Here is a 25,092-nt window from a genome sequence, read left to right as displayed (position 1 = left end):
TTCAGCCATTTCAGCACTTTGGTCCCTTCTTTTACACACCATCTCCCTGTGACATAGCTGATAAGTGTTTTCACTGTGGTAAATTCAAGATGCTTTCAAACCACAAGTGTGAAAAGAAATCTTTGATGAAAGCATCTGTTTTTCAAAAATCAACTGCAAATGAGACTGAAGTTGTTATAAAATTGAAAAATCTCTGCAAGAATTTGTCCTACTCTGCTTAGTAAGTGAGAAATAACATGTTTTGATAAAGTGAGGTAATTTGACACCTATAGCTACTAAAGAGGGGACACTAACTGGTTGCAGCCTCTCTACAGCATCCTACTTTAAAAAATCTGATACATTCATTTAAATTAAAATTTGAACAAAATTGAACATTACAGACTTAATTTATTACTAGATTTTAAAAAAAACACACCTTCAAAAGTATGTGAAAATTGAGAATAAAATTGAAAAAAAAAAGAACATATTTAGAATTAGGAATAAGTACTTGTTGTGCTTGGGCCCATATAATGTCCTCCAGGAAAGTAGCAAAGCCTTCACTGATCCATTCCTCTGTCCAGTCTCTGGCTCCAATAACCAGGCCAAACCAGGAGTGGGCAATCTCGTGGCAAATCCTGGATCCACTCAGAGTCAGTCTGTTCAGTCCAGAACCAGGACATTCCTTGCACAACACACTCTGGGACAGGAAAATTATATGGGGGCTGTAGAACACAAAGGACATGAAATCTGAGAATTAAATGTGTCAAGATCGAGGACATTAAGGAAGTAAGAGAAAAAAGCAAGCCAAACAAAATTACTGGTTAAGGAAAAACATGGCACAAAGGCAGATAAGGACATAATGACGCGTCCTCCAAGCGTCTTTGAGCTACTGTTCCACACCTAGGATTACAGTAAATTAAGTCTTTGCACGTCATGCAAGACAAATCCACGTGTGTGTTCCAACAAGAACAGAAGCTGCAAGCTGCCCATTCTTTACAAAATCCTCTACATTATATTTAGAAATGGTCAGCTTACTCATCAGGCGTTCATGCCAAAGCTAACTGCTTTTTGTACAAGCTGATTTTGCCAATGTACTCTGGGCAGCTTTAGTTTTGATTGTTTGACACTACAGGGTGTATTTAAAATGGTTTTCAATTTCACCTACTGCCTTTTTCTTCATGCACTCTTTAAAGGTACTGCACTTAAAATATTTACCTGGAAAAACATACCATGTCTGCATGCATAGAAGACAAGTCAGATACCAGAATCATAAAGATCAGTTTCACTGAGTAACTTAGTGAAAAATGAGATTTAGAAACTGCAATACTGCATTAGAGAGAAATGATTGCCTTTTACACTGAACTACAGAAGTTTTAATACATGTTAAACATTAGTGTACTTTGTCAAATAAACCAATAAATAGTATAATTTTATGGATTTGTCTATGATTGTGTAACACATAGAAAAGTTTTCAAAATGTTTTCCAAAAAAATCTAAGAATTATGGCCTCCCCATCTGTTTAGCAACATTATTTTACAGTATGGAACTCTGTGGTAATTAGAAACAGAGTAGTCTGTAGTATGTCTGTAGCTTTGTGCATCTACAGACTTAAATTATTACTATTATTACTATTATTATTATTACTATTATTCTTTTCAAAAAATTATATTCTTTTCAGACAGACTGAACAAACAACGTCTGTGCAATTGTTGATCTTCAATTTAAATCAATACATTGTAGCTCTGCCTGAATGCCTAGAGTTGTTGTCCTGCTGGACGGTGACCTTTCAGCCCAGTTTCAATCTTTTTGCGCCATCAAATAGGTTTTCTTCCAGGATTGAATTGTATTTAGCTCCATTTATATTCCCATCAACTCTGACCAACTTCTCAATCTGATAAAGGCATGAAGGCAAAACAAATCTGAAAATTACTAGACTTGTTGAATTATGAGAATTATACCTATATATATATATATATATATATATATATATATATAGTTCCATATGTACAATAATCTGTTAGATATTCTTACATTTGTATCGCTATTTAAGCGAGTACACCTTAGATTTGACTTGACAGGGAAAGTGTTTTCACAGCTAAATGCCTGCCTGTGGCAAGCACTGTAGTGATAAGTAAAGAACCACACCCCATTCTTAAAATATTTTGTGTTAAGTTTCTCTGAAGGGAAAACTTTGGATTTTTATCTTCAGATCTACCAAAGAAAAACATTTATAACTTATAATACAATTTAAGTTTGCACCATAACAGGCATAGACCCTCGTGACATTTTGATTATCGTCCACCTCTAATTTTAAAGAAGTATGCTACTGACTCTTAGTTCACTTTATTGCAGAACCACTCAGGAAAAAAATAATTATTACTAGCTTAGACATCAAATAGTTAAAATATGGTTCAAAAATCATGCGCATATGTGAATTGCTTTCTGCTCTGCAAAGCTGGGAGCATGACAGGCAAAAGTGCTGACTGACAGCTCTCAGTGATCCAGATCTAAGCCAACATTTAATGCATTCTTCCTTAGTTCCAACTCCACCTTTATGTCTAATTTTTATGAAACTAAACTTGGCAGACGTTAAGTACAGCATACAGACAGGAATTCAAAACACATCCATCACCAAAGGATTTAAGGGATTTGCTAACCAGTTCTTTAAACAAAGTACTAGCAGGCTGACAAGCAATAGTGAATGTCAGAGGTTAAGTAGCTGTTTAGTTTCTAGACCCGAAAATGCAAAAGGAGCATTAGATTGAGAATTAATAGTAATTAATACAAATATGAGGACTCCTGAGAAGCAGCAGTAGCCAATGCTTTTGCTGCAGAAAAGTTTCATAGATTGCATCAGATGAAAAGCCTGGAAATCAACAGAAGTATTACTTGGAATATATACAGTAATCTACAGTGGCTGTGCTACATTTGGAATAAAGCAAGAAATAGAGAGAAAATAAAACATTCATATCATTCCTCATATGAATGCCATTATTAGTTATTAGTCCAGATTCTGAGATTTTATCTTGGAAATGTGCAAATAACACTGTCAATCACAAAAACCTGTTAAAGCAAGATCTTGTTGGAAGATTCATTGAAATTTATTTTCCTGCTTTCTTACATAACAAGCTGTGATGACCCTGAGGGTGAGGGGGCCACCTGTGCATGAGAAGGAGGCAATTCTTCTACGCAGAAATGGGGAAGAGGGGTCGCAGAGGTGCAAATGAATGGCCTCCTTCTCTGCAGGCTCTTATAAAACACTAGACTGTCTGAAGACCTTTTCATTCTCACCTGACCTTTAGTGTCACAAATACCACTGACATGACATGTGAGAAAATTTATGGCAAACTGTAGGTTTGCAAGTCTTTTTTTTTTTTCTTCAAAGGGGTATTGTACCCAACTCTAGCAACAAACATGTTAAAATGTATTGAAGACAACTTAGAACATTTTTGAATATATAGAACATAGCAGTGAGCACCAGACCAGGTAGTCACAATTTAAACTAAGAAACCCATAGCTGATTAATATACCATTGTTGTTTAACTATGCTCACACTTTTTGTTACTGGTTTCAGCCAATAAGCTGCACATTCAAAAGGAACTCGTGGCTACTTAACATTGTTATCACAACATTTGAAGATGGAGCTGGAGAAGATCCGTAACTTTAAGTGCAAATGTCACAAGATGAGAAAAGAAAATATTCTTCCAATAATTGGAAGAAACTTCAAGCAACCTTACTTCAGAAATGACAACCACCACCAGAAGGACACTGGGGAAAAGAAAACGCTCTAGGACCACTTATATGATCAAAGGCATTCATAAATGTGGGAATACCTTTTTTTCCATTTCATCATGGGTTGAGTTTCAAAATTTTTATTGTTTTTACAACATAGCTTTATAAAAATCTGAATCAGAAATTGGCCTCACAACTAGTGCATTTCTACTTCAAATTCCTGAGATCTTATTTTACCTCAACTAGTAAAAATTCAGTTTGCTCTCTGTAGACAAATAAAGCTTAAATGCTCTTATTGCTGATAAATTATACCTATAAAATAATTTGCTGTAATCAAGCAAAAATCAACATCTTCTACTAAACGAGATCATTTTTCCTGGACATCGCCTAATTCCAGTGACAAGATAAGTCGATTATAGAAGACAAGAAGTGAGGAGAGGCAGATCGGGATGGATCTGCTGACCTGTTTTGGAGGGAAAAACAAAATCAGATATCTGAGAAACACAACTACTCTTTATTTCCCTCAGGACTCTTACATCAGACGAAAGGCAGGCTAGAGTGTTTTTGTTATTTAGAGACATGTCAACATCATAGAAAGAGAGTCTTATGGGCATTATTCCTAAGACAGCACCTCTGATCTAATTCCCTGTTTTTCCTCATTACACAAACAGTGGCTCTCACTAGAGTACAGGATGCTAACATTAGTCTGATAAGTTCTTTTTTTTTTTTGAAAGCGTAATCTTCTCCCTGCACAATTGGATAAGCAGTTCTTTGTTGTCAGTTTCAGCAGCGTGTCTGGGTGCGTCTGTGTGTTCGAGGTAGCGAGTGTGAAACACAAAGACAGCTTTTCAGAGACGGCGCTTGCACATGTTCCTCTGAGGGAGACGGAATCCATCACTACAGTGACAAATCGTGTCATCCCACCACGCTGGTGATGAATAACAACAGCATCTTTCACGTTCACTGACACACTGACTGGCGTTAGCTGACATCGGGGATCTGGCAGGGATACATGCATGACCAACACTACAGATCCATGCATATATAGCCTCTGTCTGTGTCTGCTTCCCTTGATTACATAACCATTATTTCTGTATCCTCTTATCCTAATAAACAGTCAATAATGACTTTGTGCTTTCGTAAATCAATCTATACAGCTAGGTTTGAAAATCGCAATCTTTGAAGTTGAATTTGCCAATTTGCTTCTTTTTGAACAGTTTTTCTTCACTGTCTTTTAATCAACAAACAAAAGCAGATCTAAGGTTTGTTGAACTTTGGTCAGATGTGACTACTGAGCATTGACCAAGAAATACTCCAGGTGGATGAGGTGTCACCTGGAGTATTTCAGGTGACAGGCCTGGGCAATGTGTGGACAGAAAATATGATCAGGCATTTTAGCTGAACAACACCATGTGGTAAAATTTTTGATTTTATGCTTCTTTCTTAACATCACACTACCCTGACATAATTCCAACACAAAGGATTTTTAGATTCCTTTCTGCTTGTCCAAAGACCAAGCGCTGCAGAGGTATCAATAACTGCAGAGATTATTTGAAGAAATCAATAAAACTAATATTTTAGCTTGTAATTATGCTACCACAATAGTTATATATATACATGTATATATATGTATAAATTTTGGAGGTTCTGCAAACATCTTTACAGATGACTCCAATAATGTCAGAGTGCTGCACGCCATTTTTGAGCTTAAATTTTTGGGCAGCAGCCAATGGCAGCTGAAGGGTGTCGGTACGTTTAAAATGTAGCTGTCAGTTCAGATCATTGTCTTGGTGTCAGTCGGTATGCCTATACTACACACACATTAAGGCTCACTCAGAGTTTCAGAACAAATACGTGGAGACCTTGAGAGCTGTAGGGAGCTGTGACTGAAGCAATCTTTAAATAAAGCTGGAGTTTCCTGATATTGCAACTCTCTTGCTGACAGCAGCTTGTTTACTTTTTGTATCGCCACTTCTCCACTTCGCACTTGCTTTCTGAGCCTTAAGAAATACATCAAATTCTAATGTTGTGTTTTAAAACTGTAAACATTGTGAGCTCTTTATTTAAATGAAACTTTGATAAGACGATCATATGCATAATTTCAACAAATTAACACCACTCTGTATTTATTTTCTTATTCCTTTTTTACATAACACACTAAAATATGTGAAAATATATTTTTTCTTTCAAAGACTCTATGCAAATATACCTGAAAATATTGCCTCAATAAGAAAAAAATATTGAGTTAATGAATCTGCAGCGCAAATGTATTGGTCAACAAGTTGTGAAATTACATATTTTATTAAATTTCCAGATAAGATATCTATAAGAGAATGTATGTCTTAATTATGAACATATATCTTAATTAATGTAATTATTATTATTATTAGTATTATTACTATTAGTCCATTTGGAATTGAAACCCTCAATGACACATTCAGTTATCTTCCATGTAAAAATATGATAGACAAAAAGTAATAGAGTTAAGCAGATTTACAACAGAATAAAAACAGGTTCGCAGAAGCCTAAGAAACATTACAGATCCATTCAATCGATGTTTTTATTCAGACTTTAACTCAGATTCACCTGCATGACACTTGTGCGGCAGAACTCTGTAGAAACTGAATAATCAAGGAGAAGTAAAGAATAAGTAATGCGTAAATTTATAGAGCTCAGGGTCACTAAATTCATTTTAGCTTTATGAGCTCCACAGCAACAAAATATACGTAGCAGCTCGCTGGCAGCAGTCACCAGCTTTATAAAACTTCATGACGCACAGAGTGCTCCATGATAAGATGAATGATTGCTGTTCAATTGTAACAAGACATTTTGTTTTACATTTTAAAGCAGGTACAATTAACTCCCAAACCAACTAAAGCTATATAAATCACTCTATTTTTCCCTTTATATATGGTTGCATTTTTACAACAGTCTTAGTAGTAAAGACTGTAGTTTTTGTTGTTGTTTTACTTTAATTTTACATTTAAGTGGGAATAGCTATGCTTAAATATGCCCCGTTCTCTGATCTCTGGGTCCAGGGATGGTCGCCCACAGTTGGTAATAAGAGCAGTAAAGCCTGATGCCAATTATGTCTTCTGCCTCAAAATACTGTGGCGATGAAATATGAAGATGAATTATTTCAAATACAATTTGCGTGACCTCAACATAACACTGGTTATTGTTAAGGGCAACGCAGATCTAAAACGACATGTCTAGAAACACAGAATAACTAGTTGGACAGGAATCAACTGAGGGAAAAAAATAGCCAATGGGTATTCCTCTGATGGCAGAATCTCAGTGGGTTTTCAAACACAAAATATAACACTGATAAAAACTCTCCTGTACTTTCAAACATTACTACTTCACAGCTCACACTCACAGCAGGTAACTTGGCCCTGAGCTTCAGAGGTGTGAGATAGGGCAAATCTTCAATTTAGTAAGAAACAGATTGCAATAGTGTCTTGCTGCTCCATCTCTCCATCCATTATTCATCCCTCAATCCCTCAATTGGCTGTAGGCCATTTTTCCCCCAGCGGGACACTTCCATGCATAATGCAGCAGGGGCCCTATCGTAGTCCTGTAAATGACATCCACAACCCTGCTCAGACCAGTACTGGGACACCAATAAAAAAGCCCCATGAGGGAGAGGGACAAGGAAAAAGATGATGAGAGTGGAGTGTGTGTACCGGATGTGTAAATCACAGATTAACACTAACGGATATAAGGTGAGCATCATACTAAAGACTGTAAAGTACCAAAAGACTTTAACGAGTTAAAAGAAATATGCTATAACAGACTGTGATGGGGAAACCCGCCCACCCACCAGGAAGGTAAACAAAGAGCCTTGTGGCATTTTCCACGCTGAGTGATAAGCCTCCCAGAGAACCAGAGAACACGTGTCCCAGCTGCAATTACTGTATAATTACGATGACACAAAAACAGCAAAAAACATATAGACAGAATCACACTCACTCTTAAGAAAACCTGACAGAACAGCAATTAGATCTATGAAATGTATATGTAAAAAATAGCTGCAAGTGGAAATTTGTATTTATCAATCTCTTGGGATGTGTAGCAAGATGCTAACGCGTCTAAATGCAACTCATCAAGCAATATAGAGGAGCTCAACAGAGCAGAAAAATGATTGAATAGCAACAATAAATCTAATTTTAATGTTTTAAAATGTTTCTTTAGTTTTCTTTTTTTACTTATTATAAACAGTATCTAAAATATCTGGTGGAAAAAGAATAAAAATTGGTATCATGAGAAGTGGCATACTTTGCCACCCTTCACTTAATCATCATCAACATATGGTTACAATGTGAGAAACATCATTTATATTAGATAAGGATGCAGTCTTCATACTGCTGTAATAATTAGCACTGTATAAGTAAAAATAAAGAAAAAAGTTACATTATGTTGTGTGTATACTTTGAAGTGGATTGAAAAGGTGAGTATTATACGATTAGTAAAATTATTAGACAAAGGGTCAACTTTCTTCTCATCATGACTGTAGATGCTGAGCATCTCAAACCAGAAAACAGCTCTTGTTCATGGCACCTTTGCCACATCATCATCATCTTTTCAGCAAAATGTGCAAAGATATGATCTTATTGCTTGGAGGTAAATAACAGCATATCTTATTTACTTCTCCTGTCTGTAAAGTGAGAGAAGTCACTTTACAGTTCTTGCATCATCTGTTTCTTTCTCGCTCACAGTTACTTCAGGTGCCTCGCAGAACAAGAGGCAGTAACAAGCAGCAATAATAAACGAGAACTCAAAAGAACACGTCCATTCCCTTCTATTCACACAAAGGTTTTAGTGTCCTTTCATAGTTTACGGGAATAGGCTTTGTCTCACTCCCCTCCTACCCGGACAGAGTCTGTGGGCTATTTTAGACACAGGAGCCGGTTTGACCAAACTCCTACCACCCTTCATTTTTTTTTTTTTAACAAGTCTAACTTCAAATGTCTGGCATTCCAGACTGGCTGCAGAACAGCTCCCTGCTTCCAGACAGGGACCCACAGGGCCAGTCCAAATGCCACACCATGTAGGGCCTGATCACATGAACATGGGCCAGGCAGGGGCCCCTAGAGAGCAGCCCCACCCACACACCTCACAGCATCAGCGCCTGAAAATAAATTGCAGAAAAGATAGCAGAGGACATGCGCAAACAAGAAGAAACTCTGAAGAAACTGAAGCTCTGCAGTGTGAAATCCTACTTTAATTTGGGTCAGCTGGGATGTTTGGAGAAACCTTTACAGCACACAAGTGTAATGTCCCAATGACGGTGACTTTGTATAAGATGCTACACAAAATGTATGCAACATTAACTCTTTATGCTGGGTATTCTTTATTTTTGTTCTCTACTTGTGTGCTCTAGATTCCGTACTTTTACAACATCCAGGAATAGGAATACCAAGTCTGGCAGTGGCGAGGATTAATCACAGTGATTTACCAATGTGTGATTCATTTGCAATGTAGACATGGAGTGGAATGGGTCTCCTCGGCTCTGACTGTTGGTGATGGTGTGCAGCAGCATGGATTACTGTGTCAGACTGACTGGTGGACATGAAGGTGCTCATGGGAGAATTCACCGCTTGGTCAGGATACAGCAGAGCTGCAAAAGTTATGCAGAGCATTCTTGCCATAGAAGTCTCCAAAAATACTGGAAAAACTAGTTGGGTTTTGATAAAAAGTCACTAATTGTAGTGACAAAGTTTATAAGTAAGCAAGAGTGCTTCCCTCGTCTTGACCATAACCCCGTTTAACCCCTGTGCTCATCCCACACTTAGCTGTGCCTCACAAAGGTGGAGCTTTGGGTAAATAGACAGCATATTGAACAGGCGTCAACACTCACAAATGGCTGCCAAACAGTACAGAAGGATTTCACCGCATGCAAAAATTAGTCAAAGCAACACTCCATGTATGTGTTGAGTTGATTTTACACAATACCATCCCTTTAATGAATTCTACTTAATTTTAACTTCTGAAGCACACGTTTTAGGTAAGTCTTTCTTAAAGTAAAATAATCATTTGAACATTTTTATTATGCACCTTATCCAAGACTGACAGTGTAAAAAAAAGTGCAGCAAATTCAATCTTTTCTTCTGTGCAAACTTAATTTTTCAAAAATGTGATTTTCTTTTCCCCACCACATGTATTTTGATAGGTAGGATTAACAGAACTTAAAAAATGAACTTACTCGAATAGGAAATAATACAATAATGAACTTTACAGGAAACACCATGGGTGAAATAAATAAATAAAAATAAAAAAATACTGCAATGGTAATGATAACATATTTAAAAATGTTTTTTAATAGGAGTTAGGGGCACAAAGACTGCAGAAGGGACAAAAATTGCTGTAGGGGGGAAAAAAAACTCATGAAAATTTCAAATTCACAAAACCTGCTCATATTTAATGCCATGGGCATCAACACAGTAAAATTAAAGCAAAAATAAATAATGTCTTTTTTTTTGTGAAAGATGTTACAGCAAACTACAAAAATTTGGAAACCAAACACAATCAAACCTCTGTGGCACAGAGCAGACAAAACAAACTTCAGAGAAAAGACCAAATCTAAATGCAACATATTTCAAGCCCAGTCATATACTGTCCCAATACGACACATTTTAATAGGATTAATTTGAAAAGAATGTGCCTTAATGAGTACTAATCCACTGCAGTATGAGTAGATTTGGCAACAGCAAGCACCTCATCAATCAGCCTAAAGGAGACGTAGACATGGCATTTATTTCTCATAACCCACATTCCTCTATCACTGCCGCCATTAGCATGCAAACCCCATCACTCATCATACAGCACTCTGAGTCCTCCCTTGGCTTCCACTGTACCCCCTAATAAAAAGGACTGAACCAAATCTATTTCACAGGATTATAATTTGAGACACTTTCTTGCCTTTAGGGTAATAAATAGACTATTTTCTCTCCCTTACGTAACACGAGCGAATGGGACAGTGAGGAGATGGAAATTGCAACGTCTCAGTGTGGTAAGGCTATATGAGAAGTGTGTGACAGAATGGAAAGATGGATGATGACGGGACTGAAGTGAAATTAGGCAGTGAGCAGAGGTGTCTCCTCAAATGGAGCATTCAGGCTGCCACCTGACTGAGTTGTCAGCTGGTTAAGACTAAGCTCTAGCTGATTGATTTTGACTTTACTTTGACATAACAGAGTCGAGGATGTTTGCAAGCAAACTTGATCTGAACGTGGTGTTAATCCTAGATTAAGTATAAAACATGAGGCATAGCTGCCAGCTACAGATTCATGCAAACGTATTAACATTTGTATGCCTTAAAAGTCTACAAGAATTGCTTTGAGCAACAAGACAATTCGAAGTACTTCACAGGATTAGAATGAAAATTTTAAAAAGCAAAAATAAAAAAAACCTTGCATTTCAAAGGCAAAGTAAAGAAAAACAATGACCTCTTAAAATACATTTCATGATGTTTAGTTGTTATTAATTAAAGGCAACTGTACACAAATAGAACTTTAGTCTTGACTTAAAGAACCTCAGTGTTTCAGCATTTTTGTAGTTTTCTCAACATTTGCTTCAGATTGGTATATAAACTAAATGCTGCTTTTTCAGGTTTGGTTCCAATTCTGGAGATGCAAGAGTAAACTTGAACCAAAAGACCTGAGGGGTCTGGGAGGTTAATACAACATCAACAAACTTTTTATATATTTTGGTTATAAACCAACAGGGGTTACTGTGTTATAAATGTTGTCAGGGGGAATAAAATGTCATATAGAATCTACCAGCCAAAACAGGTATCAGAACCAATATCTAAGAATATGTTGATGTTTTTTTTTTATCTGAAAATATATTTGATCAAATTATATGTGCAATTTGAGCAGCTTTATGATTATTTTTCACTGAAATTCATTAAAAATATATGTTGAAAACTGAAATGCAACCGTTTTGTATTTCAGATGACATTGGTTTATTTATTTCTACAAAAAAAGCAAAAGACAGGGATGGCATTGTAAGGCTTGAAAACAAAATGGGCACACAAAAACCCAAACGCATTCCAGACCATATATTTTGAAAGGCTTAGCACTGAAAGTATTGCAAGAATCTCACCCTTCCAATGGCATGTAGACTCGCTAATATAAAGCTCTTTTGTATGACGCATATGTGTTTGACAGCTGTCTCCACTAGCCTATTGCAAAGGCATTAATGCATTTGGGTTACATATGTATTTTTTTCCTTTAATTCTTCAAATTGTACTCATTTTGTTATTCAATAGGTTTAATTTATAGTTGGTTACAGTCTCTTAATTATTGTGAGTATACATTACACATCAACACAAATTATGCTATCAAAAAAGTATATTTTATTTTCTGGACTTAGATGTTTGTGTCAGATCCTCAAAAGTTTGATATCAGACAAAGTTTCCCAATGATTATTTGATTAATAAGGCATTAAGCAATCCAAATGAACATATGTGGCCCTATGTGGAAATACAACTGTTTCTCTTGTTTAATTCTAAAATGGATGAGTCCAATATTTCCCTAATAGTGTGGCGCTCACTCCCCTCTGAAAGCCAAAAAACGTTTTGGCCTAGTGAAAGTCTGTATTTAAATCTTGTGAAGATTATATGACAGGTAGTCAGTGCTTAAAACGCTTAATTAAAACTATTCTACAAAGAATAGTGGGAATTTTTTTAAAAGCAATATTTAAGACTCATTACAAATTCATCATGTGTCTGAAAGACGTTGTGGCTCCCAAAGGCGAAACAAGTTATTGGGTTTGGAGGGAAATTACTTTTCCACAATGGGCCAGACTGATTCAGACAGAGCTAACCTCTAAAAAAAATAATCATTTGAAAAATGCATTTTGTATTTACTCTGGATACCTTAATTTGATCTCAAAATCTATTGAATAATCTTAAACATTTAAGAACGCAAGAATAAGAAAAAGGAGTCATCTGAAACTAGCCAATTACTTTTTCACGACATTATATTACTAAGATGAGTTTAAAATTTTAAACGTATGTAAAAGAAAACCTCTGAAAAGCTCAAATTAACCCGTGTTGTAATTTTTACACTCAAAACTCTGTCATCATCATCATCATCGCAGTTATAATAGCTACCACCATTCTCCACTGTAGGTTTAAAATATTTTTGTTAAATTCTGTAATTTAAACAAAACCACAGGTCGGTATAATTCCTCCCCAGACATCTAAAACTGTCCGGTGAACATTTCCCAGCACTCGTTTCAGATGTCTCTTTTTGTTCAGTTCAGCGCATAATGACCGCTGGACATTTGAAGTGTCTGGCTTTTCACAGATAAATAAAATTACCCTCAGCCTTTAGGGTTTACTATCACACACCTCTGGATGCATTCAGAGATCAGCAGCACCTCCTCCTCCTCCCCACCACACTCAACACAATGGAACTATCCATCAATTCAGAGAATGTATCCTGTGTTAGTGAAATGGGAGTGCGGTGACAAGCCTGTCTTTCCAGTGACTCTAATCCAGAGTTATGGCCGAGTCTGGCTGTGTTAGTGTTAAATGTATTAGTACACGCCAGCTGTTGCCTGCATGTTCTCATCTCAGATCGGTTCAAAACAACACATCAATCTCTCACCAATATCTGGTGACAACTCAACAGTTCCAATAGAGAGGCTTTATGTATATCGTAGAGTCACTTGCAAATTAAAACAAGTGAGAATTGTATTTATTACAAAAACTACCCATTCACAATGTAATGAGTGCTCTTTCAGTTGGGAGGGGAAATGATAGGAACAGAGGTAAACTTACACTGCAGACGGGCAGAGAAAGGTGAAGCCTGAGATAACTGGAAAGGAATGCTGCCGCAATAAGAAAACACTTCCAAAAGCTCTCCTGCTATCTTCATTAAGTGTACAGAGAACGGTCCCACCAACGGAAAAAAAAAAAAAAAAGGAGCAAGGAAGCAAAACGAGATGGATAGCAGCAGCCTCTCCTTATGGGGTTAGGAGCTTTCCTGTGTGCTGTCTACAGGAAGCGAGCGGAACAACAGCACAGAAAAAAACAAGATAAACTAAATATATTAACTACTTGCAATCATTTTAAAAGCACACACAGGATACTCTCAGGCCTTCTGTTCAGGTGAAAGCATGTATGTACCGTCCTTTTTTTTAAAAAACTCCTGCAGAGTTTTTGTGCGTCTATAATCAAAAGGGAGATCCACACAAGTTGGGAAGAAAGGAAACACCTTATTCTTGACCGTTTGATTAACAGCTATGTCCTCTGTGCCAAAAGAATTCAACCCCCTGGATGCTGCCCTCCCTTCCCTGAACTCCTCGACAGCCTCCTGAAAGAGCCGGTCTGTGTCACACACTTCTAGGGTTACTCTGCAGATCAAACTGGAGAAGAGAGCAAAAAAAAAAAAAAAAAGACGATACCCACAGACACAAAAGAGTGAAGGAGAGAAATGAGCAAACGAGGAATTTTAAAATAAAAACAAAAAATGAGCTGCACAAATTAACATGGAGGTTAAAAACAACAGTATTTAGGTCAGGTTGTAACCAAGAGCTAAGATTTCATTTTAATCTGCAGCTTGTCAAGAGGTAGTAACAAGCAGAAAATGTTGCGCTTTTGTTAAAGATCTTAGCGAACGGTGGGTGAATTTGCAGGAGTGATTCTTTTACTTGACCTTGATCGCCATGTGGAAAAAAAAGTATTGCACTCCCTCTTCTCCCCTCTCCCACTTGTGATCAGTGATTTTAATGCCAACAGCTTAATTGATAAGCAATAATTGAATAAGTATGCTTACCATGCAGGAAAGAAGTGTGTGTACAAGATTTTAATAGGATTTAAAAGGATTTTAAAATAAAGAGGCCTCTCTCTAACTTGTGAGTTGGACCAAATCATCCTTAGAGCACAGCAAATAACATTGGTGTTAATGAGCAGCTGACACACATCTCAACCTCGTTAACCCCATTTTTAGTGGAATATTAAAGCTGCTGTGCAGAAATTTTTAATGGGATAAAATATATGTGACTGTCAGGAAAAGTGGATACTGCAGTATCCTAAATGTACTGTAACTGGGGCTTGAAACTTAAATTATCCTAATCGGTACAAGGGACAAAAAATATATACATATTTTGATCAGAAAATCTCTAAAATTGATATTTAGAGGAAAAGATAAGGATAAGATGCTTACATGGAATCTCTCGCCAGCAGGTTAGAAAACATACTGTATAAAACTCCCTATATTGTCTCAAGATTGCTTGTTTGTTGAGTGATTTCTGTGAGTCCATTCATTCATCCATCTGCTTATCTGATGTCAGATCACATTGATAACTGGTCCAGGAGAAAAACCCAGACATCCCGCTCCAGTTCATTCTGAATACCAGAAAGCCCTCCAGTATGTTTTAGGTCTTCCCCAAGTTCTACACACGGTGAGACACATCCAGAAATCCTCTTTAAAGAGTCATCCTTTTTAGATGCCCGAATCACCCGAATTGATTCCTTTTGACAAGCAGAAGCCATGGCTCCACTCTGAGTTCACCTCAGATGATAGAGTTCCTCATCTTATCAGTCAAGGGGCCACCAGACACCGTGCTGTCTAAGTTAACTGGAGACACCTTTATCCAGAATCACGGTCTTAACCCATCTCATACTTACCCACGGCTGCCTCACAATGTCCTGTCGTTTCAGCATCACAGTGCAGGGCTTGTCCACCCTTGCTGGGAGGGAGATTTTTAATCTACAGCGACCTCTGCCAGGGTTATGAACTCACCTTCCTTTCACTCCTCAAACTCTGCCTCCTTCACAAAGGAAATGGAGGCTGGATTCAGGAGATCCTTAAAAAAAAGCCTCCTTTCACCGCTTGAAAGTATAAAATATCCTATGTGTCTATTGGAATAAATGACTACCGTATTGTCCAGACTAAAGAGGGCACCTTACTATAAGCCGCATCTACGAAGTTTTTTTAAAAAACTGGAAACGTACATATACTGTATAAGCCGCACTGGGCTATAAGCCGGTTTTTCACAGGGACGCAGCCCTGCGTCTCCAACGCCGAACCATGGATACGTTCATGCCGAGCTTACGTGCAGCGGCTCTATTTCCCTCCTGTACTGCCAGACCGATAGCCTTCAACTTAAAAGCTGAATCATATGAACTTCTTCGTGTTGTTTCCATGAAGAGGGGGTATGAGTTTGAAGAAATTTCTCAGCCGTGCCTGCTGCTAGCATGAGCTTATTCTAAGAAAAACAGCACTTTCTTCTTTGATTTCCAATTTTGACTTCCAATGATTCACTTCCTGCTAAAGCGCCTCCTGGCGGTTGAAGAAAAATCCACAGAAAAGCTGCACGGTTCAAAGAGTGGGAAAAATAGTCCGAAAAATATGGGTAAATCAAATGTGAAAACTAATACTAAACTAATGGAAGCAGTCAATTTGACTATTTGACTAATACTTAATTTATACTGGGTTTGAGTCGTCAACCATCAATTGGTCCATCATGCTGTTCTTTGACTCAGACAATATGGTTCTCTCGCTTCTGGTCCTGAAAAGCCCAGGTGTCACACTATAGAGCTCAAATAGTGGATTATACTCTAGGGTCCTGACTCCTCTGCTCCCTACTTCCTCCCAACAGGGAGCAATAGTCGATGTAACTTCCTGCTAGTCCATAAACAAACAGTGCAATCAACTTAAGTCAGGCTGAAAATCCTCTTGTGCCACTTATAGAGGTCAAGAGGTATATACCAGCTATAACTTTACCTGCGCCACTGACAAATTTATGGCCACTCAGTTGTGCTGTATTGCATGTGGAACTATCAGTTAAGCAAGTTGGTCTTTTTTTCTCACCATATTTTAAGCCTGGCACTCCCCATGAGATAAGAGGGGCAAAAGAACAGGATGAGAACTTCCATATTTGGGAAAATCCTGCTTTTAAAAGGGAAACGTGTAACAGCCTTGTTATGTGTGTGTGCGTGTGTGTTTTTTTTAAACTTCAGCTTGAAAAACAGCAATGACTGCTAAGGGTATCAAAACAGCTAATTAAGCTATCGATCAGATCTGCAGAGAGATTTATTTATTGTTTTTCCAATTACGAGTGTTCATCATGCCATCTGCAACAAGACTGACCTGGCTTTGTTAACGGCAGACTACAAATGGTCCGTGTAGCATTCTTTCGGCATGATGCCACTGCAAGAAAATACGCGTCTACACAATTATTTAAACAGTACACAAATTCATACAACACAAACACAACCACAGGAATCTGTCAATCAGCAGTGAAGCAAAAACAAACCCCACATCGCCCACACCACTTAGAAGCCTGCTGCACGGCTGGTTTCGGGAAACTGCCACTCTCTTCGGGGATGTTGGACATGTCTTCATTTGGGTACACACTGATCTAAGAACAGTCCTGCATGTCCAGTCTGCACTTGTGGGACACGTAGACGTCAGCTTTAAAGAGCGAGAGGAAATGCCGTGCCCTTCCTGTCACTCCCAGTCGGACCCAAATGACGTGTTCTTGATGCGATTAAAAGATTACGCATTCAAAAAAGGAAGAAAGGGTACGAGCTGAGGCACATAAAAGTAAGAGAAAGAATGGTACAAATTAAAAAAAAAAATCTATATATATATATATATATATATATATATATATATATATATATACTGTTTGGTTATGTTCATCAAACAGTGGGTGGTTAAATATAACTAACACTGAATAAATTCTTGGTATTTAAGTTTTTGGCTTACATCACTCCCATGTCCTTCAATTACTCAGGACAATGGGCTTTTTATACAAGCTGGTGGTAGATTTAACTGTAAGGGATTCCCCATCTGTGTCAGAATTTACTTTAAGCCTTCCTCATGCTGTCCAATCAATGTTTAACCACCCATCTGTTTATTTCTTTCTCTTACGTTTTACTAATGCAATGCCCTGTAAAGTCATCAACCTGAAAATGCATAAGGTATAGCACAACGACAACCTACCCACACATGTCTATCAGGACAGGGAACAGAGACTATAAGTCAGAGAAAGAATCAAGAGGCCCACGGTAGAAGAAAGTCTCTTTTGAAAGAAAGCTAAACACAGTCCTGTTAAAAAGAGAGAATAGGATGTTGAAGAAATACTAACAGTTCATCACCTTGAACACACCATACACCTGGTGGAGTATGTTGGTGGCAGCATCATGATGTGGGGATTCATTGCTTCAGTAGGGACAGAAAAGCTGTCCAGAGTTGACGTAAAGATGGACAAGCAACAAGTAAAAAGAATTCTACTGAAAGCAGCAACTGACTTAAGATTAGCTCACCATCAGATAAAATGGCAATGCCACACATACAGCCAGATCTACCATGAAATGGTGTTCACCAAAGGGTATTAAAATGGCCCATTCAAAGTCAAGACCTTGGTCCAATGGAGAATATGTGGGCAGGGGGAACATATTCACAAATATATGTATATATATATATATATATATATATACACACATTTTTTACCTACCACAGTCTGAGCTATAAGAAGAAGCTGAAATTTCACTCGCTAGATGTGTAATACAAGGGAGAGAAAAATAATAATTGCAGTGAATGGTGGCTCTACAAGGAGTTGAGTCACTTTTCAACTCCCAAAACTACAAAACATGACAAAGTTTAAGGCATGTGAACTTTGTATGACATGGAAAGAGGTAAGACGTTAGTGCTTCCATCATAAGCTTGGAGCTTAGCTGCACAATCTTTTGAAGTTGCATAAGTTTAGTTATCTTTGCGTGAATGAAAACAATTCGTGGGTGAACAGCACTTCTGTCACAGCTCTTGAACACATACATGTCCTTACCCAACTTCTTAATCTTCGGTTTACTCGCCTTCCTCACGTATCTCAGCATAAAAACTTCACGCCACTGTGACTCCTACCCCTCCTTTGCCACTGTTTTCCCTCCATGTATCACGCTGCAACAGCTTTGTGCCTTCTTGCTGCAGCTCTCAGGCCACAAAGCCCCCTCCATTCCCGCTGTTTCCACTGGGGCACTGCACAGAAAAACAGCACTTGGCTCCATCCCAACAATTGGGGCCCACATACCTCCCAATCTCTAGATTAAATAGCACCAGCCTCTGAAGTCCTTCCAGGGGCTAATGGCTTTTGTTGCTGGGAATAATCCACACATCCTCTCCCACATCCTGGGGATCCGTTGGCCTGTTGTGAACCCCGCCTTTGCCCTCTTAATTTCCCTCTCTCATCTCCGTCTTAATCTACCCTTCAATTTCGGTTGACCTCCCAGCCTTCCCATGGCACAGCCCTGCAGTTTTGTGCACTGGTATCCAGAGCTGAGCCACCAGTGTTGAAGGGTGGATACAGTTGAGCTCACATTGGACTCAGAACCATGAACAGTTTTATAGGGGATCAGTGCAGGTGCTATTCTAAGCCTAATGAAGGCCCTGAATCTCTTCTTGGTCAATCTGCAGCGAAAAGCAGCCTACCGAGCTAAGGAAAGAAGGAGAACTGCTTGGTAGCCCTCCGTCTAAGGAAAAGAAAACATCCGTCAGACAGCAGCCCCTGTGTCAGCACTTGAAGCTCATTCAAAGCAAACATAGAGGAGGCAAGTTTTCGCAACACTGGGAAAAGGTTTACTTTGATCAAAGGAAACACTGTATTTTGGTTGAAAACTATGCCCAGACTGTAACCGAGTTTGCCCTCTTTCGTTCAAAATATCTCTGACAAAGACCACTTTTAGCCATGACGTCAGAAAAGCAGAACACAAATTCTGGTCTGAGCTCATATCCTGTCTGGGACACTTTTTCTCAAGGGAGACCAACATGCGAGAAAGAGAAAGGCAGATGGAGGAAAAAATGAAAGAGACTGTGGTGCAGACCACAGACACTGGGATGTTTAATAGGCCTCTCTAATTACACCGCTTTATCAGTAACATTTAAAATAAAAAGGCCAGGCATCAAGGGCATTTATTTTGCATCAATTTTCAAATTATCTTGATTAACAAGCCTTTAATTGCATCCACACGGAGGCCAAACACAAGCAGAAACAGTTGTGTTGAAAAGAAAGACGTGATTTCCAGAAAAACTGACACTGTTGTCGGAATGCTGAAGGCTAGATTAAGAAGTTATTGGTTATATATAGAAGTGAAGGGAACAGAATGGAAAATGGGATATCATGAAGGTCTACTTTTCATCTACTAACATGATGAAAAGTGGAAAAATGAGAGCAACATTGGTGAAGGGCAAAGAGACGGGGATATGAGAAAGGCAGTGATGGTTTTCAAACAAAAAAAGATGGCAAAACAAAGAAAAGAATAATGATAAGATGAGGATAAACATACGAAAGGAGCAGGGTGGAAACGTCTACAGCGGTTGATCAGCTTCCAAACCACTTCAACACCAAACAAAACGTCGGGGTCTGGTGTTCAGGGTTTTTTGGCTTAAAGAATTGCAGACAGAAACAAGAAGTAAAACTCCAAGCTTAAACAGAAATAAGTTATGCAGAAATGAGCATTGAGAGGACTAATGCTTTAGTGGAAAAAAATAAACAAATGGACATATCAAGTGTACAAGTTAAACAAAAATAGTGGAAAATAGTACAATAAATAAAATAAGGAAATAAAGTTTCTTTTGGTAAAATGTACCTTTGCACATTTTACTGGAATTTTATAAGACAAAACAACTGAATTTAGTGCATACTTGTTAAGTGGAGGACAAATGATGCATAGTTTTTTAGATTTTTACTCATACAATTCAAAGTATAGGGTACATTTTAATCCACCTTTCCTCACTCTAATGTATGTAAAAATAATCCAGTATAAGGAACTGATATAAGAAGTCTGCTAATTACTAAACAGAGTCCATCTGTGTATCTAATTTAATCTCAGGAAAACCAAATATTGCTACTGGCTCTAGAAAACAGGGTTAGTAAACCTTAAAATCAAAACAGCTTGTAACACAGATAAACTTTTTAACAATCATTATATATATATACCTATGTAACAATGGCACATTCACTGACTCCTAAATTTAAAAGTGAAATGGCAGAAATATATTGTGTCAGTAAACACACTCAGTATGCCAGAAGTACCAAGTTGGACGCACTGGCAAGTTGGAATGGAAATGACATCTAAGAAAGAAAATATGCAGAAAAAAATTCAGTGAGGTGGATATCCACTAAGCAGAGTGAGACAGTGTAAAAAAAAAAAAAAAGAGTTTGAAAATTAATGTGACATTATGTGTCTGGAGATTTTTATAGGAAAAACTCAGCACAAAGGAAGTTTAAAACAAGCACCAGGATGTGTATATTGTATGCAAAATAAAGTGTAGAAGCTAGTAATGAAAAACGTTTTTTTAAAAAACACTTTAAATAAAATAAAAATAATTAGCTAAACTAACAAACTGCCAAGAAATAAATAAATAAATCCATATTTCAGCAGCAGATAAAATAACCATATGCACTGTGAAAGGTCTCACTTAATGCACCCGGATAATTGCCACCTCCACAAATCCCTGATGAAGAGCATTTTCAGTATCTTTTAGCTCACTGAACTCACACAGCAACTTAGCCGTTAAGGTTCACTCTTACTGCTTTTATCACAGCTGTTTACAAATGCTGAAGGTAGCGGCTTTCAGTTGAAAAAAAAAGGCCATTAAATCCCCCTGTAAACAAACCACCATGCACTATTTAGCAAACCATTTTGTTAATAGCTGGTAAACATTCTGTAGCACTGAGCAGTCATGAGTCAGATATTCCCCTCAGGAATCAACGAAGGCCAAAACAAAAAAAAAAACAACAAAAAAAAGAGACTGAATACTGGACTTGAGATTATATCTATTTTAGTTGACAACATCACAATCTCTTGTCTGACAACATTAGCCTGCATCTGCCGAACAAAGGCTAACTTTAAGGATAATACAACAATATCAGAAGATAAAGTTCTGCTTTTCCAAAGTTTCAAAACAACTTAAAAAAATTAATTTAAAAGACTTTAGTAGAATTGTGATTTCTTTTTTTTTTTTATCAGTTCTTAAAGGAACACAGTTGCCATATTAAGCAGGCTTAGTGGTTTGGCTTTGAGATGCTCCTTCTGTCAAGAAGCTCTGCTGCTTTTCTTTCTTCACAACTATTAACAAGGATGCAAAAGATTACTGGAAACCTTTATTTCCCCTTGGTTTCAGTCTGTAATTTCATGTGCAGATACATTGGTGGTTGGAAGTTTCTATTTACTTACCAATGACATGGATATCATACAAGTGAAATAAAACTTGAATAAAGGGGGACAATTTGGTGTAGATTTTATCCTGTAGACCAGTGGTCCCCAACCTTTTTATTACCGCGGACTGGTGAAGACTTGGAAAATTTTGGGGAGGTGGGAAGGGGGTTGGTATTGGTGTTCCCGCTAAATCCTGAATATACCCAATTTGGGTTGTCTTAAGAGTTTTTATCGCAACCTGTGGGGTTTTTCCTGACTGGGAACGAGAATACGACCTGCTGAATGTGACAGGTAGCCAATCAAAAAGCGCGGTGACGTAAGAACAGAGGGGAATCCCAAACAGCTGATATATGAGCATCTGAGAGTCTGGTGGACATCGGAGATGATATGTGGAAATGTTTATTATTAAATCTAAAGGTCATTATTATGTTTATTCAGTTAAAAATGTTAACTATGAAAAAACATAGTCACCTCCAAATCAATAGTGCAGCAAATAGAGCGGCTGCTCCCGTTGTCTTTTACCCACCGCCTTTTCTTTTTGTTACGTCTTTTATTCAAATGAGTCTACAAACTATAACACGTCATCCGTGTTTGGTTATTCTAAATTCCGCTATGTTGGGGGTTTTACTGGATTATCCTCTGGAATCAGGATGTTCGTGACTGGAATCGGTTCGTGTTGCTCCTGCCTTGGACACACGAACCGATCGAACCTGTTGTACTTTTATCAGCTCTGTGATCACAGAGGTTTGGAAAATCGGCCGACAATTCTTAAATCTTGCCGTCTAAACCAGACTTAAGACTCAAGCTCTACTCATCTCCTCTCGACCACTGCCCAAACGCTCTGACTCTGGTCGCTATGGTAACGTTTACATATCCCTTCAAAATAAGATACAGATGCGCCACAAAAACGAATATTTTACATTCGTGAAAACTTTAATTCACATACTGACTAACGGAAGCCCTGAGCTTGTTTCTCTGCAAGAAAACGGTCCGATCTGGGAGTGATGAGAGACAATAACACCCGAAGTGTTGCTTATATCCACAGCCTGCTTGGTCTCTGCATGGTGAAGCAGCTTGAAGCTTCATTGCCTCATTAGCAGCCAGTCGCAGCATGTTACGCAGAGCGGCTTGTAATGTGGGACTCACCTACCGGTCCGGGATAAATCCATTCTCCTGTCTCTTCTCTGGGCCTTTTCCCCTTTGCAAAGAAACTTTCCAAAGACATCTGATCTGTTTCTTACTCATTTTGCTGCTTGTGGCCTCAGTGTTGGCGCGCAAGTAACCGAGAGAATCCGGTTAAAGGATTTTCAAAATAAAAGATCCTCCAGACTCAAATAATACATAAAACGAAAATATTTCACTATTTCTTGCGCGGCCCGGAACCAATTGGTCCACGGACCGGGGTTTGGGGACCACTGCTATACTTGGACCAGCTGGCAGCAGGTGAGGGGACCTGGGTGTTAATGCAGCAGGAGCAGACATCTCCGAAAACGTGGGAGCAATATAGGTGATGCACTGATTAACCGAGCAGAAATGTGAGATTTATACATCTACATTCTCGCCTACAAACATTGTTTAAATCATGTTGTGTCACGGCTGCTACGCAACAGAACGCCGAGGTGGAGGCTAGGCAGCTAGCTGAAAGCTATAACTTCTCTCTGCTCTCTGCCTTCGCTCTACCCCTCTTCCGTAGACCGGGTCGTTTCTCAAGCCCATGAAAGAATAAGCTTGAAAGGTTGCAGATCCTGTGAACTCGGACTCAAAGCTCTAGTGGTCTGGAATACGTAATTTTATATGCATCTCTTTTATAGTTTGCGTTTTTGTTGTATTTGCTTTTCTCGTGTTTGCTGCGCGTTTGCACCTGTCGACCACCGTAGTATTTTAACGGTTCTGTATTTTAGCTCTGCTGGGGTCCAAATTGTTATGTGTATTTGTTATAAGTTGCATTGTGATCACTGTTATGTGTAGAGTGTTATGGGGTTCCCCTGTCTGACTCTGCTGACTTCCACTCACATGTGATGGACCCGTCATGTGGGCAGGGGATTCGCGGGAGGTCCAGGACCGATGCTGATCTGACACAACACCGGAAGAGGGGATAGTTCAGTGTATGTTAGCAGTGAAGCTATTCAGTTGAGTGGTTTGTTAGAGGGGTGAGCTGCAGCCCTTATCTTATTTCTGATAAAACCTGTTGGCGGTACTACATCTGCGTTGTGTTGGCGTCATTACAGTATTTACTTACAGTACAACACTTTAAAAGGTAATTACAGGATTGAAAAGGTAAATGTCCAGTAAAATATTGGTATCAACAGACGCCAGCTTTTATTTAAAACAGTTTTTCTGAAAGAACGGTTAAAAAAAACTGGCGTCTATAGCTACCAGTATTTTTTTTAATCGTTTTTTCAGAAAAACGGTAGATTACTGTTCTTTCGAAAAAAAAAAAGGTACACTACTGGCAGCTATAGACGCCAGTAATTTACCGTTCTTTCAGTATCTATACCGTACTTGCATTGACGGTAATCTACTGTCAGGATTAATTACAGTACATCAACTGTGCATTTATAGTAAACTTCTGGGGTCTATATCTGCCAGTATTTGACTAAATTTACAGGATTATTTCTTAGAGTGTAGTTTCAGCTCTTCATCATCCAGAAGGACATTATGTGTGGTGTTCAATTTCCCCCCTAAATTTAGCACAAGTTCAATTAAATTTCTGTGTGTGCAAAGGACAAGGAACAAGTTCTTGCTGCCTCTTCAGGGTTATTTTGCTATAATAAAGATGACTGTGTCATCGGCATACAATTGCATATTAACTTATACATATTAACTGTTCCCCATATGGGCCCTTGGGGGACTCCTATTTATGAGTTTAGGGCGATTTAACAACATTGACCACTGAGCACTTTTATGGTCTTGAATTCACTTTACACTTTGCTTTCCGAGTTCTGAGCTAAACATAGCAGGAATTGGTTTTTCCCCTCCAAACATTGGGCATAACCCCAGTTATTACACTTGTAGCATGTAGATTGGAACCAATTATTGTTATTCTTTCATCCATTTTTTCATCATTAGGCCTATATATATATATATATATATATATATATATATATATATATATATATACTGCTCAAAAAAATAAAGGGAACTCTTCAGTGTTCACTTAAATGACTTAAATGTGTTCCCTTTATTTTTTTGAGCAGTGTATA

At 38.1% G+C, this 25,092-nt stretch overlaps 1 protein-coding gene across 10 annotated transcripts in view; it reads right to left on the bottom strand.

Annotated features, from left to right (window-relative positions):
- Window positions 1-25,092, bottom strand: part of aopep (aminopeptidase O (putative)) — a 106,529-nt gene that overhangs the window by 63,474 nt on the left and 17,963 nt on the right. For all 10 annotated transcript variants that reach the window (XR_014088946.1, XR_001776945.2, XR_014088945.1 and 7 more), the window contains exon 7: window positions 488-701. Coding sequence is in view for 7 of the 10 variants with exons in the window: in XM_017306884.2 (XP_017162373.2) it covers window positions 488-701 (214 nt within the window). In the remaining 3 variants the exon portion in view is untranslated. The remainder of the gene's footprint in view (window positions 1-487; window positions 702-25,092) is intronic.

This window comes from Poecilia reticulata, chromosome 9, assembly GCF_904066995.2.
Source record: "Poecilia reticulata chromosome 9, P_reticulata-male-v2, whole genome shotgun sequence".
NCBI classification, from domain to species: Eukaryota; Metazoa; Chordata; class Actinopteri; order Cyprinodontiformes; family Poeciliidae; genus Poecilia; species Poecilia reticulata.
Note: the sequence above shows the minus strand (reverse complement) of the source record. Positions and strands in the feature narration are given on the sequence as shown.